At 48.7% G+C, this 14,763-nt stretch overlaps 2 protein-coding genes across 2 annotated transcripts in view; one reads left to right on the top strand and one right to left on the bottom strand.

The window, feature by feature from the left end:
• Positions 1-2,484: 2,484 nt before the first annotated feature.
• On the top strand, positions 2,485-10,278 carry ADPRH (ADP-ribosylarginine hydrolase). The gene is made up of 4 exons (XM_054270295.1): positions 2,485-2,828; positions 3,472-3,818; positions 8,821-9,181; positions 9,868-10,278. Exons 1-4 carry the CDS (start codon positions 2,518-2,520, stop codon positions 10,253-10,255), a joined length of 1,407 nt encoding a protein of 468 aa, XP_054126270.1. The 5' UTR covers positions 2,485-2,517; the 3' UTR covers positions 10,256-10,278.
• A 1,332-nt stretch (positions 10,279-11,610) lies between these two features.
• The window catches only part of IGSF3 (immunoglobulin superfamily member 3), a 91,847-nt gene continuing 88,694 nt past the window's right edge, over positions 11,611-14,763 (bottom strand). Inside the window, exon 10 of the mRNA XM_054270293.1 lies at positions 11,611-14,497. Coding sequence (XP_054126268.1) covers positions 14,247-14,497 — 251 coding nt within the window. The 3' untranslated portion in view covers positions 11,611-14,246. The remainder of the gene's footprint in view (positions 14,498-14,763) is intronic.

The following is a 14,763-nucleotide window of genomic DNA, read 5'->3' as shown; positions in this document are numbered from 1 at the left end:
TGCTCTCCTCACCACTTGTGGACATCCCATGGGACTCACACACAGAGATCCCTTTGGGATCACTGCATCCCTTTGAGCCTGAAGACTGCTGCTCTGCCTACCTTAGGTTTGCAGGGTCCTGCTGATGGTTCCTGCTGCTGGATCATTATCCTCCATCTATCTGTGAGGAACCCTCAACACTTTTCTCTGACATCTCTTGGATGTCACTTAACTGTGCTGCACATCAGGTTTTCATTTTTTAGGAAGCTGAGAATTCAGGAAGCTGGAAGCAATTATGAGAACCAAACGTCTCAGCGCCACAGGCAATTTTTTGCCAATGTAGAGAGGTTGTCTCATCTTCCTTCCCTGTTTGAGGAGCTCTGTGACCTTCCTCTCCACTCCTCTGTCCTTGAGGCTGGAGCAGAAGCCATTCCTCACAGGCAGCCATTCCACAAGACAAAAACACGAGGGGTTTTCCCTCTCACAGGCCCAAACCTTAGGAGCGAAAAACCCCGCTTTGCTTTTGAGCACTGCACCGCCCTGGGTAAATTCAGAGCTGTTCTAGAGAAAACAAAATGAACCAGAGAAGCAGAAAAGGTCATCAGGTACTGCTGGCAGTGTTGGAACATCGGCAGCTTTTTTTCCTACTTCCTTTTCTGTTACTATTTCTTCTGCTAGATGCTCCTCAAACTCTGCATTTGCAGCAGGGTGCAGAGGATGGGTAGATCTAGGAATGAACATGGCATGGTGAAGCATCGAGGCCACCAGGCTGATATTCCCATGCAGACCTGTGCTCTCAGCCACCTGAATTCCCCCAGGGTGCCCTCCAAGCCCCCTCCACTCTGACTTGCCCCCAAATTCCCCAGGGACTCTGCTCTGACCCAGCACTACATTTGAGATTGCCCTGAAATCCCCCAGGGCTGCAGCTCAAAAACTACCGCTGCTATAGGCACCAAGGGGGAAATTTTTGTTTTCCCTCCATGTGAGAGGTGCTGGTACCTTCTGGGGTGAACAAGGACGCTGGAGACCTGGTGTGGAGGTGATTGTCAGCTGGTAAAAATGTTCAGGTTCTACAAAGTACAATTCCAGCCGTGCTCAGTCCTGTTTCTTGCTCCTGTGTTGTGCTCCTATCCCTTCCTCACCCACTGACCAGATTCCTTCAGCTGCCTAACCACTACCAAAAATAAAAGCAATGGATAAAGCAAGGCAGTGGGATCACAAGGTGCCTCAGGACACTATTAAAGCAGCACTGCTAGACACAGCAAAGATCAGCCCTGGTTTGGGAGGGGTTGGGGTCATCAGGGAGCTCATCTGGGCCATGCTGGGGTTGTGGGGAGAGCACTGCCCCCAAATTCTGAAGGAGGTTCTCTAGAGAAGAGGCTCAGGGGTGACCTCACTGATCTCTACAACTACATCTTCTACAGTCTCTTCTACCATGCCTACAGAAAATGGCCTTAATCTGCAACAGGAGAGATTCAAACTATGTATTAGAAAGGGTTTTTCACTGTTAGGATGGTCAGGCATTGGAATAGATTTCTCAGGGAGGTGGTGGAGTTACCACCCCTAGCAGTGTTCAGGGAGTGTCTGGATGATGGTTTTGTGGCTAAGGGGTTAAAGTGTTGTGCTGGGTGGATAGTTTGACTTGGTGATCTTGAAGGTCTCTTCCAACCCTGATGATTCTGTCGGAAATGATGCAACTTTAAAAATTTTAATGTAACTTTAGGTTTGTTTGCCTTTGCGCAGGGGGAGGGGAATTGAAGTTTCTCTTTAAAATATTCTGTTCAAAGAGGTTGGGTGAGGTCTGATGAGTTTAACGTCCATAGATAGGGAGTTGCCAGAAAATACACAGGAGGTAAATGAACATTAACAAATATTACACAGGGTGGGGTCAAAAGAGATTGATAAGAGAACCAAAGAATGAGGACTTAACCAGCATCAAAGGCGAAGAGCTCAATAACCAACAGGAGATTGAATACCAAGAACTGTGTAATTTAGGACCAATGAACATGAATGTCTTTGGAGTTATTTTTATGTATACACAGATGAAAAGTCTAGTAAAGAACTATGTATGGTGGAATGATTTTCACTGCGCAACCCAGACATGTGTGGATGATAATTTCTACTGCACATCCTGGCAGAATAAAGTAACGCTGTGATTTTCTAACACTGAAAAGATGTTGTCAGAGTTCCTGTTTTCCTCGCAGTTTCAGCAGCAATTCTGTGGTTCTATAATGGGGTAGGCACAGGGGCAAAGATTCCTGGCAAAGGCTGGAGGCTCTGCTCAGGCTGCAGAGCAAGGAGGGGAAACAACCCAAAAGTGAGGAAAACCCTCCCAAAACCTGTGCCCTGAGCAGACAAAAAGGGGGATCCAGCCAGTATCAGGAAGGGGCTGCTCAGCCAGGAAGAGGGAGTGCCTGTTCGTCCACGGGAAATGCTATCAGCGCTTTTTTTTAAAAAAAAGAAACAGTTCGTTGCCTTGCCCTGTTTCACTTTCGAGTCCGAGGGCTCAACCTGGCTCCCCTGAGGGCAGCCCCGAAAATGAATGCCAACCACTCCGTCCGCTGGCGCCGAACGGAGTCCGGCGGGGGGGCCGAGGAGAGCCCGGCGGGCTGGCAGGGAGGGCCCGGCCCCGCTGCCGAGGAGGAGCCGTGCCCGGTGACACCGCCTCGGGAGGCCGCGGAGGGCCGGGCCGAGCGGAGCGGCCCGGGCCGGGCTCAGCAGGCCGCGCCCAGGGCCGCGGAGGCCGAGCCGCGCCCCATGGAGCGGGGCGGGTTCCCGTGCGCTGCTCGGAGCGTGCTGGGAGCGGCGGGAATGCTGGCCGGGCTGGCGGCGATCGGCGGGCTCGCTGTGTGAGTAGCCGCGGGTCGGGAGCGGCCCGGGGCCCGGCTGAGGCGGGGCCGCTGGCGTTCGCCGCTTCTGCTTCTGAGCAGCGAAAAGGAGAAGCGAGGCCTGAGCTGCGGAGGGTTTCTGGGGGAGGGCGTGGTTGGCATTTCATGGCTGAAGTACCTGCGGGGTGGGGGCGCTGCCTGTGTGAGCAGCCGCTGTTGTAGCCTGCCCGAGGAGCAGGGACAGGTGTCACTGCCATAGCATGGCCCTGCCAAACTTCACCCCTCGCTTCTGTACCCCCGAGGGTCAGCCTCGCCTTACCCCAGGGTACAGGAGCCGCTGGGTGCTGATGTGAGCTTGCTCAGGCACTCAGAAAGGTGGAGAACATGGTTGTGGTCACATATCCTGCAGCCCTGCCCTGGGTTTTTGGCCTTTGAGCTGGGTAGGATATGCAGCTTTATCCTGTCAGCATCCCAGCATCTCCAGGAGCTGCCACACACCCACCCATGGTAGGTGCACAGGGTCCCTGTGCTGTGAAGAAATACATCCTCTGAGTGAGACTCGTGTGACAGACAGGGTATCCAGCCTGCTGGAGCTTAGCAGGACAAGCCCATACTGAACTGGGAAAGATTTAATTCTCCTTCTCCTTTTTTTTCTTTCTCATAGTGTCTTCTACACTGGGGTAGCTGTGGGACAAAAAATGTGTCCTAAAGGAGTGGAAAACTATGTGGCATCCATGGTGCTGAGTGCAGTTGGTGACACAGTGGCATATTACAACGGGAGATGGGAGTTCCAGAAGAGTGGACCAGTCATCCACAAGGAGCTGGCAGACATGGGGGGGCTGGCCAACATCAGCCTCCAGGGCTGGATCGTCAGCGATGACACCGTGATGCACTTGGCCACGGCTGAAGCTCTGGTGGCAGCTGGGAAAAACCCAACGTTACCACATCTCTACACTCTGCTTGCAAGGAACTACAAGGAGTGCATGAATGACATGGAGGGCAGAGCTCCAGGTAACCCCTCCATCCTGCTGTCAGGGTAGAGCTGTGCTGTTGTTGCTCATGTCTCTCCTGCAGCTCGGAGCTGGGGCTGGCCCCGGCTCTGCTTTGGGCTGTTTACTGTATTTCACGTAAAGGAAAAGTGTTCCACACTCAGTACCTGTTTCAGGATGAGCTAAAGAGAACAGAATAAGGCAAGCTGAAGTGGTTTGGGCTTCTCTGAACTAGATGAAAAAGATGTTTTGTTCACATTTACAAAACATGGGTGTGTTTGAGCTTGACCTCGAGAAGGGTGATAGCTTTTGAACTTGGAATTCCTACATTCAGTGGCTAAAAAATTCACATTCAGCTACTGTAATGCACACCCTGAGATGCACCCTACAGAACTAATACAGAACTTCTCATCATAAACACAACAAATGACATGTAAAATATATTTAAGGGCATAAAGATCCTTGCTTGGAATAATTACACTTACTAAACCCAAAGACTGCTTGTGGCTAGCTCTGCATGCCTGATTTGTGCACCAGGACAGTGAGGCCAGTGTTCTTTTCTGAACCCTGTACTTCCATCCTCTCTTCTCTGCATAGACACATTGGTGCTGAGTTTGTGTCACAAGCAGTGGGCCTGGCAGTATTCAGGAAGGGCACCTTGACAGGCTACAGTAGCCAAGACATGTACAACATATCCCTGTAGTTCCTGCCCTCCTGACCCAGCTCTTCCCTGAGGATTCTATCTGTCTCTGTGCTGGTGGCCCAGGCTCTTCTGGATGCTTGGATTACATTTACATTGGAGCTGCTTAGGCTGGGCCTCTAACTTGACCAGCACAGGAGGCATGAAGTATCCAGGAAACACTCAAATTCAGCAGTCCTGTGCAAATTTTATACATTGAAATTGTATGTATGCTGAGATGTGCTTATTTGGAGTGGCCAGAGTAAGTCAAGAGTGTTCTGTCTTGACATTAAACATGGGAAAGGCCAAATCTTGCCACTGAGCATAGTGTATGGGAGCTGTGCATTTCCAAAATAAACCAGGTTGGAAACCTGAACAGGAATTTATTCTGCTTACCTTTCCACAGTGGGCTCCTGTCCTTGTGGAAAGAACTAAATTATCAGTCTTCTTTTAACACCCATATTCCCAGTTGCTCGAGTGGCCTAATTAATAAAATATTTAGGAAGAGGTAATGATGCTTGTCAGGACAGCTGAAGGTGGCAGATGAAACTTCCAAGAGATTCATGGCAGTTTTGGTGAAGCAGCATGGTTTAGTTCCCCCAGCAAGATGGATTAACCACAGCTGCCAGTGAGACAGCACCTGGAAGGATCTAAGATGAAAAGGAGAAGAACCTAAAATTTAAATATTAGTAAATAATATCACACCTACTGCATTCCTTCTGTGACTAAACTGAGCTGCAATATGCCCAAAAGAATTCCTTTTCCTGGAAGTGATGATTTGAAAGCAAACTTGCTATGGACATTAAGAGGAATGACAAGGTCAGGTCAGATTATCTAGGTAAAAAAAGAAGTACACATTGTTTAGTGGGTCCAAAGACAATTAAAAATTTTGCAATCAGAATTGCTTCTGCTGCAGGTATGAAAGGCATTCAGCTCTGAGAGTTAAATCCTGACCCTTGGCAGTTTAATTCCCACTGAAGGGAATACCTAATCCATACCCTGAAAAGCTGTCTGGATTCTCCATGGCATATTGATAAGTCCTAATGATAAAAGCTGCATGCCAATAACTTCTTTTGGCAGTTGAGAATAAATGGATTTTAACTGAGAACATAACCCAGGGCGGTGCTCTTCTGGCCTAAGTACTCACCAGGGAATTGCAGCCCTGAAGGCTGGGAATGGAAAGTTGCTGTTGGAACTTTTGCCCAACACAGATTTCCTTAGAACAGTGGGGGAAAGTCACACTGTTGGCTCACATGAGGCAGTCCAGACCTGAAAACCCAAAGCTGCGGTAACAAAGGGATTCCCACAACGTTCTGAGTCACAGGACAGCCACAGCAGGGTCCCTCAGGGACACAGCCCCAGGAGAGAACTCTGGGGTAGTGATTCAACGACAAGGTAATCCCTACACCCACTGCTGCTATTTGTGATGTGCCACAGCCCCACATTCATTGTTCCTTGCAGATGACAAAGCCAGTGAATTAAGCAACACAAGCACAGACATACTTCTTTTTTTCATGGTACAACTAAAGCACTTCTTCAGGAAACCTCCTGCTTCAAAACTGGTCCTAGTCCTCTCCCTTTGGAATCATTTACCACTGTGTGGTTTGTTTAACTCACCTTTTTTTATGTGTACTGATCAATCCCAAACAACTGTTACCTGAAGAGTCTTGGTCCTATCCCAAAAATTGAGTCCAGCTGTTCTTGAAACTTCTTCAGGTTGCCCTAATTCACACACTACTTTTTCCTTGTATTTCTTTTTTCCTTAGACCAGTACCATGCTTAGGTTACTTTTAATTTCCTCTTGTTAGTGCAAAGGATTTCTAACCTGGATGTAAAGGATTTCCAAAACAATTTGCTAATTCAAAAACTCCCCACAGCAGTTTTTTTAAAACCTGTTTTTTAAAAAAAGAGACCTGATGTGATTCCTTCTGAAGTCTTCCTAAATTGGCCTTCCAATGTTTTAATATTTTAACTGTTTAAAAGTGTGAGGGATACTACTTGTAATACTTCATAAATTGTAAGTCTTAGCTCTCTTACACTGGTTTGGTATACACGTTGTCATACACTGGTTTACACAATTTTTTCCACTTGCAAGTTATCAGTAGTCATTTCCTAAAATAATATGCACAGGCATAAAGCTGCAAGCAAATTGTATTGCAAAATAACCAGTCTTTCTTTCCATTTAAAGCCTCATCATCTTCCCTTTTATTTTAGCTACAATTAGTGCAAGAACAATCTCACTTTTTATCAAGCACTGAGGTGTGTGGTCTCAGCCTGCCCAGACAGATCTTGAAGAAATGATTTTCTCAAAGTTTCAGCAAGAGTAATCTTTGCTTTTGTTATGCAGATTTTGATTTTAAACTTCCTTAGTCCCTGTGCTCTGTCCCTTCCCCCTTGCTTTCCTGGAAGAAGTTCTCTTTTACCAGAATTGACAAATAGAGTAGTTGGCACAGCTTTTTAAAAATGTGGCTTTGTTTGACAGGTTCATTTTAATGTCCTGTTACAGGTCACTGGGTTCAATGCTTGGTAAGGTGAGATTTTTAGAAAAATGCCTCAATTTTCTGTTAGTCATCATGAAGTTGGAAATTATGCTGCTATCCCTCTTAACAATTTTGATACACAGCAGCCAGCACTGAATTAGTAAAGTACATGAAATTTAGAGGCCTGGACATGTTCCCACACTGAGACATCCTAAAAGCAAACTCACAGACACTACAGTTAGAGGCTGGTTGTGACTGGTCCCAGTATAGCTAAAGACACTTGGCCCAGCACATGACATTATTCCTGACAGTGACCACCCTTAGTTATTTTTAGCACATGTCCAGAAGCCAGTCTTAAAGCTGTGCTTGGATTTGGAGATATTTCAGTTACAGAGGGGCTGTAAATGCAGGTAAAACAGGCTGCCATAGACTAAACCCTACTGCCAAACATGTACATGGAAGTGCAGAAGCCAAGAGCCCTGCAGGGGACTCAGTGCAGTACCTGGCTGTGATGAGCAAGGTCACAGATCATGGTGACTGAGTTGCACCAAAGTGAGGTGAATTTGCTTGACCAGGCTTCTTCCTTGCTACTCTATTCTATTTAGTTTGACTTCCAAAGTAACAGAGCACCTGCCAGTTGATCAGCTACCCATCCCAGTGAGGGAACAAAGTCTAGTTTTGGGGGTGTGATAACAGCCAGCTGCTGCTGCTATCCTGTGTGTCTGAGAGAGGACTCAGCACACTGGGGTTACTCTGTTGAGCTCACCTTTGCCACTGTCCAGCATATTAAAACTTAAATGAAGCTGCTCAAAACCTGCCTTGATTTACCTTCCTGCTGGAAAAGAAGTATTTACAGTTGGGCCAGAAGAGAAGACTAGGAGGAAAAAAAGCAAGGTAGAAGAGAATCAAGATAATTCAGTGTTCCAAACCTATTTCTTCTTTACACACAAGCATTTGGGCTTGGCTCTCAAAACATTTCACTGTCTTGGCTGGGGAAACTGGCTGGGCTTTGAAATTTGGGTGTGTTTTCTTTGTCCTATGAATGTGTTGGACTAACAAGTGTTAGTCTGAAGAAGCAGCACTAGAAGAAACAGAGTAATTTCTTTAAAAAGTAAATAGAAATCTGAAGGAGATGGAGGTGGGCTTGCCACATTTCTTATAGTCTTTCTGTAGTTCTCCTTTAGTGGCAGTGTTTGGAGATGAACTAGTGAGCTGGATAAACCTTTGGTCCCACCTAATACAGCTGCTCCTAAGCTTTTGAAAGAGGAGTACAGTAGAGCCAGTCATGCAGACTGTGTTGAGGTGAGACAGGTGCTACACTCAAGGCTTCCTGTCAAACTTAAACTGCAGCAAGGGAGAGATGGAAAACATTTTCTACCAGTACATTTTCTATTAGTGAGGCAAATGAGGAGCTTGTGGGGTCTCTGCCTTTCCAAGTCCTGTGAAAAAACAGTTACCTAGACTGGCCTTGTGTCAGAGATCCTACAAACCTTTCTGTTTACAGAGAAAGAGAGATATCTAGGTATGTGCGTATATATCTATTAGTATATATGGCTTTTTTGGATAACACAAAATGTAAATATAAACCATGTCAGGAAATGAGCAATGAGGTGTTTCCTACCCCCTAGACCTTTTAATTGCTTTCATAAACAAAAATTATCAGGTCTGCTGGGGAGGACGTAGGTTGCTCCAGCAGTTTAAGGCAGGATATGCACGTAAGCAGACAACTTACGGTTTTAAAAGGAAGCTCAAATCCCTTACACAGACCGATGCTTTCTTCCCCAGTGCCCTGCCTGTCTTCCCCGTTCCCAAGCTGCCTCCTGCTGATGTTTGTGTTTCTCCCTTCCCTCTGTGGCTGTCTCCAGGTGCCATGTCTGTGGAAAGCACCAGGAAGCTGGCTCCGGGGCAGCCCAACGGCTGGCGGATCCCGTTCAGCCCGCGGGCGGGGGGCTGCGGGGCCGCCATGCGCGCCATGTGCATCGGGCTGCGCTTCTACCGGCCCGCCCAGCTGGACACGCTGATCCGAGTCAGCATCGAGAGCGGCCGCATGACCCACCACCACCCCACCGGCTACCTGGGGGCCCTGGCCTCAGCCCTCTTCACGGCTTACGCGGTGAACGGCGTGCCCCCCGTGGCCTGGGGGAAGGGGCTCCTGGAGGTGCTGCCACGGGCAAAAGCCTACGTGCAGGAATCCGGCTTCTACGCGAAGGAGAACATGGAGCAATGGTGAGCTGCGTTCCCTGCACTGCCATTTCTTAAAGCCCTTGTACCACAGGGCGAGCTCTGCTCATACTTAGGTTTCAGTAATCACATTACGGCAGACTCCTAGGGGGGCCCACACCTGGCACAGTATCAAATCAATTCAGAGTACCTTACCTTGGGGGGGAAAAAAAAAGGCAGATTGTGTTTGGGTCAGGTGCTAGTGACCATTTTTTGGATCCAGTATGAAGTAGGTAGACTTGTCATCTCATGCAACTGTGACCTTATGAAAGATGGCAAGCAGGGCTGGGGAACAGCATCAAGCTTAGGGCTGAGCTCACTTTGAAAGTTATAACCAAATCTGCATATTCACTGCACCTCTGTGTGCAGGGGCACACACAGAGGTAGAGCTGCTCTGAATTTGGGAGGATGACTCAGTTCTCACTCTGAGCCTTTGAATCCTGCAGGTGCTGGGCTGCCTTCTCCCATGTGACTGGAGGGAGGGGAAATCTAACTCACTGAAACTTGTCCTTGTGCCTCTTACCGTAAATCATGCCCCTAGTTTTGACAAATGGGGGCCACCTGCCATTTTGCCGAGCCCTTGCTCCGGGCTGGTGACGCGGTGCGTTTTCCGCCGGCGCCTGCGTGATGCTCAGCTGCATGCCGCTGCCCTGGGACAACTTACAGCCGCTCCATCCCCTCCCGTTTGGCAGGTACTACTTTGAAGAGAAGTGGAAAAAATACCTGGAGGAGAGAGGCATCTCGGATGGCGTCTCATCACCCAAATTCCCGGCCAAGTACGGCGTGGAAGAGAGAGACTCGTTCTACACCTCGCTCAGCTACAGCGGCTGGGGCGGCAGCAGCGGGCACGACGCGCCCATGATCGCCTACGACGCCCTGCTGGGCGCGGGGGACTCCTGGACGGAGCTGGCTCACCGCGCCTTCTTCCACGGCGGGGACAGCGACTCCACGGCTGCCATCGCCGCCAGCTGGTGGGGCGTCATCCACGCCTTCAAGGGCGTTCCCCCCAACCTCTACGCCCACCTGGAGTACAAGGAGCGCCTGGAGAAGGTGGCCAAGGACTTGTATAGCATACTGTAGGCAGGAGATGGCAACCACACCACAGACACGCTTACCTGTGCTCTCTCGCTTGGTTTGCAAAGCTGCCAGATTAAATCTTGAGAAAGTAAGCCAGAGCCAGACCTGCCTTTTCTCTACCAAGAGGTCAAATGTCATTCTGAGGGGCTACTGTAATCACAAACCTATTCTCAGCTATCCCCTACATTGGACAAACACCAGTCAAATGAGCCTGAGGTGGGTTCTCTGTCGATAACCCCACATTAACTCGATTCTTTGCCCTTCATTTCCTCCTCTCATTCGTCATCGTAGGCCCCACACTCGTCCATCTCACCTTCCTCCATGAAACAGGCTCAAATAACCCACTAGGCATCCCCTCAGACTGTGACAAGATCCCCTTCCACCCATACTATACTATTTAAGACATCCTAGGATTCATACTAATTGGTGTGCTGGCTTCATTGGGGAGGCCACATCGGTGCTAGTTTGGGGCTGGTGCTTTGATGGGAACACACAGTGGTGCCCCAGACATCCCTCCTGTGCTGCAGGGTGGCTGCACATCGTGTGCTCCTCAAGGGGAGCAGGAGCACCCACAGCAGCACTGCTGGGCCTGCTGCAGCAGCAGGACAGGCAGCAAACCCCACTCAAACCCCCCAAACCAGCACTGGGCAAAAGCAGCCAATTGTGTCTGGGGGCAACAGAGCTTTCTTATAAAATTATTTTAGCAGAGGATGTTTTTTGTTTCAAATGAATGTGGAAAAAACCCCCAAACCCAACCTTAAACCCAATTCTACACCACTCCTGCAATACATGTACAATGCATCATGCTACTTGCCTATTTCAGTGAATATGGGAGAATTCAGGACTCCTGACCAAATCCTTACTTAAGGCAAAGTGGGTAAGGAGAATTAAACAGGTTGCATTGTACATCAGCTTCTGTAGTGAACTATATTCTGCTTTCATCAAGGTTACTGAAAGTAATTTGCTTAACATTTACTATGCATAATTCTATGAAAATAAGGTTTTTCTTCAAATCCAGACTATGACACAGCAAAGTACTTATACTGTTTTCAGAACAATTTCAAAACCAGTGTGTTCAATAAAAAGTCCTGACAGACCTCTGTTAAATATTCTATTCTATTATGGCACGGGCTAAGGGTTGGATGGGGTATGAAATCAGAGGTGCCAGGTGTCTGCAAGCTCCAGCTGCAACAGAGAGGAGATGTGCTACCAGTGGTAGGGAGAGAAGTTATTGCATCAAGGAGTAGGAGCAGAGGGAGAGGGTTCCCAGGAGCAGGGCCTCAGCACACCTTTATGTTCTGAGTGTACATAAAGGCATAATAAAAGCCCAGAACTGACAAAAACCAGCAGCAATAGGATTCACAATTTCAACACAGTTTACTACAGCTCTTGGGTGTGTTGTATAAAACATGTTTTAGTGCAACATAGTACAAAGTTTTTGTTGGGTTTTTTTTCACTTTTTTCTTTTTTTAAAAATCCCAAACATTTTTCCACATCATGCATGGATAGGATCTCTCTCTTTCTTCTTGGGTTCATTACAGACAGTTACTGCAGAGAGAGTGCTTTGAAAAGCTTTGTGTCAAAAGTCATTACAGGAAGAGGCTGCCTTATAAAAACTGAGAGAAGTTTGAGACTGGGCAACACACTGCCAGAGCAATGGAGAAATGTCACCAGCAAGGTACATTCAGGGACCACTGTGGGAGCCACTTGCCAGGAAAGGCTGGGCTGTGTGGCAGGCCTCCAGGAGAGCCCTGCTCTGGGGCAGACAGGCTGGCGAGGAGGAGCGTGGCTCAGGTGCAGAGCAGAGCTCTCCCAGGACAGAACGGCTCCTGCTGACTTCATTCTCTCTTCTTCCTTAAAGCTGAAGTGAGTCGTGGTTCCTGCTCAGGAGCAGTACATACAGGAGATAGAAGAGTCAGGAAACAAAAGCCACTGGCTTGCAGCTGCAGCTGCTTGCACCTCAATTCTTCATTTCCATTCACTTCTCATCCCACTCCTCTCTTTGCAGACGTCTTAGCCAGAAAGGGAAGACAAGTGTGCGGGTGTGTGATACGTACAGATATAGGAATGTGATTCTATGCATATGCTGGGGCCAGGAAGCAGTTACTTCTCCAGGAGGCAGACTTCACAGAGGGCGAGTGAAACTGGGGCTTCCCAGCAGCAGAAGAAACCAGTCCTGTTCTGGTGGAGGTACAGAGGTGGCCAACTTCAAACACCTTAGCACAGGATGATCTGCAGCCACGTGGGTCCTCTCCTAGACAGGAGCAAGGCTTCACAGTGCAGATCTCCCACCTGAAGCTTCACCACCTCCGAAATGTCAAGGCATCAGGGTCTTACTGACTTAGTGCTACAGAGCATCTGCTGAGGTCCCCTCTGCTCCCAAAGAGCAGTCCGACCCTCCGGAGAGGACAAGGGCTGTGGGTATGGCACCTCTCACATGTGAGGCAGGGGGCTCTTGTGGCTGCACCCGTCCGCCCCCGCTTGGCTTCAGCCATGCTGCAAAAAAAGAAATGGCCGGATTTGCCAGGAAGACATCAAGGAAGACAACAAAAGGCCATTTTTGGCAAACATTTTCTTCCGCCAGACGGAACGCTTACAGGGGAGGAGGCGGTTCCTCCACAGGACAGGGCAGGGGTTCTTGGCATTAGGGGTGCAGGGGGGCAGGTGCCCCACGTGGCCAGAGCCCTGGTTTGGTTCACAAGAGCATATCTTTCACAGAAAGAACAGCATTTCCTGCCACAGCGACTTTTACAAGAGCAGGTGACATTGCCAGGAGGGGGAGCTTATGGAGAAATGGATTCTCTTCCTAAAGTCCCAGAAACAAATGGCAGATGCACATACACACAGGGGGAAGATTTCTCTTCACATCACAGGGTGCTGATGGGCTGCAGGCCCCTTGCTTTGTCCAGGTTCACCCTGGGGAGCAGTGCAGCCACAGGAAAACTCGTGACACATGGTGGTTAACTGCACTACGTGGCATGTTTGCTACTGGGCTCCTTGGCTGAACCATCCAGGGACTGTGAAGGTGACCCGTGGAGCTTCTCCTTTCCTCCTTCCGAGAGTCTTTACTTTGGTCATGTTGAAGCCTTCAGAGACTGGATTAAGCCTCCCATTCCCAAATGACTGGGGCACAGAGGAGATCTGCCTCATCTGAGGTGGCAGCATGGACACCAGGGAGGAGCATGACTCTGGTGAGGCCACACAAGGACCCTCTTTGCTACAACACAGTCAGGGCATTCAGGTGTCCTTCCTTTCCCCCCTTCCGTTCCGTGAGACAAAATCAACTGCTTTTGTCCTGACCGCAAGCACGCTCAATATTCAGTCTCTCCAAGACCTGGGAACACTCCCAAAAAGTTAATTGCTCCCTCCTGAGAAAAAGAGTAAGGTGGAGGCAAGAAGATGCTGAGGCTACAGCCAGTCTTTGAAATGGACCTCTTGACAGACAGCCCAGTTAACCCCTCTGGGGACAGACCTGGCTTTGTCTGTTTTGGAAGAGGGAGGAGTTAGCTCAGTGCACCTTGGGAAAAGATCTTCACTGTGGCACTGAGTTTGAGAAGGAAAAACAGTCTGTTTTGGAAAACATATACGTTTACTTCCAAAGAGATCATCCTAGGACCAAATACCCCCTGGGAACTCCACACTGTGTGGAGGGCAGGTAAAGTCTACAGTTCTTTGAGTGACCAAAAAATAAATGATAAAAAAGCAACAGTCCAAAAGAGAGGAACTGATGTGAGTCAAATTAGTCCGAGAGGAACATCTGCTATGTACAGCAAGTGCCTCTGTCCATTGGGGTGGGGGGGTATGTTCCCACAGGCGCTGGAAGAAGCCTTGGACCTTCCTGCTCCTGGTGGCTGGGCAGAGCTCAGCCACTGTGTCGGAGCACAGAGACTGAAACAAATGAAACAAGAACAACAAACCCCACTGTGCTCCTCAGGGCTCCCGGCGTATCTCCACTTCTCTCCCTCTGTGCATCCCTACAGGTGTCTCTGCCTCTTTAGTCCATGGTTCCCGGGTGGATGCTGAGGACTGGTGGCTCTAGGCAAGTGGGAGAGTAGTTGAGGTGAGGCTCTTTGATCCACAGCAAGGGAACCCCATTCTTGCCCTCTGAGTTCTTGCTGGAGTTTCGGCTCTTGAACCGCACCAGGAGGATGGTGATGATCAAGATGCCAAAGATGGGGAAGGGGTAGAAGAACACAAAGTAGAAGAGGGCATCATTGGAGCAGATGACAGACTGCAGCGTGGAGCCTGGAAAGAGACACAGGGTGGTCACATTTCATGGTTTCTCTCTAATCAGGGCATGCAAACTTCCTCAGAAACATAGAACACCAGATGCTCATTATTCCATGTCAAAGCAGGAGGTGGAGCTCTGGGAAAAATAACAGTGTTAGAACAGAAGAAAGTTCTAATGGGGCATGTTTCAGCTTTATTCCCCCAGGAGTTTAAGGAGTGATAGTCCTCGGTTATTGTTATATTTTTTGGAAATTTTTTTTTGTTTAGGATTTTTTTTGGGA

This window comes from Melozone crissalis, unplaced genomic scaffold (assembly GCF_028551555.1).
Source record: "Melozone crissalis strain CALT ecotype California unplaced genomic scaffold, PUWL_Pcris_2 ptg000009l_1, whole genome shotgun sequence".
In the NCBI taxonomy this organism is placed as follows: Eukaryota; Metazoa; Chordata; class Aves; order Passeriformes; family Passerellidae; genus Melozone; species Melozone crissalis.
Note: the sequence above shows the minus strand (reverse complement) of the source record. Positions and strands in the feature narration are given on the sequence as shown.

Excerpts from the sequence above, each read along its gene's own strand:
- ADPRH (XM_054270295.1), top strand. The coding sequence starts at position 2,518 with ATGAATGCCAACCACTCCGTCCGCTGGCGCCGAACGGAGTCCGGCGGG. Across the intron at positions 3,819-8,820 it reads CATGGAGGGCAGAGCTCCAG|GTGCCATGTCTGTGGAAAGC; the intron begins GTAACCCCTCCA and ends GGCTGTCTCCAG. Across the intron at positions 9,182-9,867 it reads AAGGAGAACATGGAGCAATG|GTACTACTTTGAAGAGAAGT; the intron begins GTGAGCTGCGTT and ends CCCGTTTGGCAG.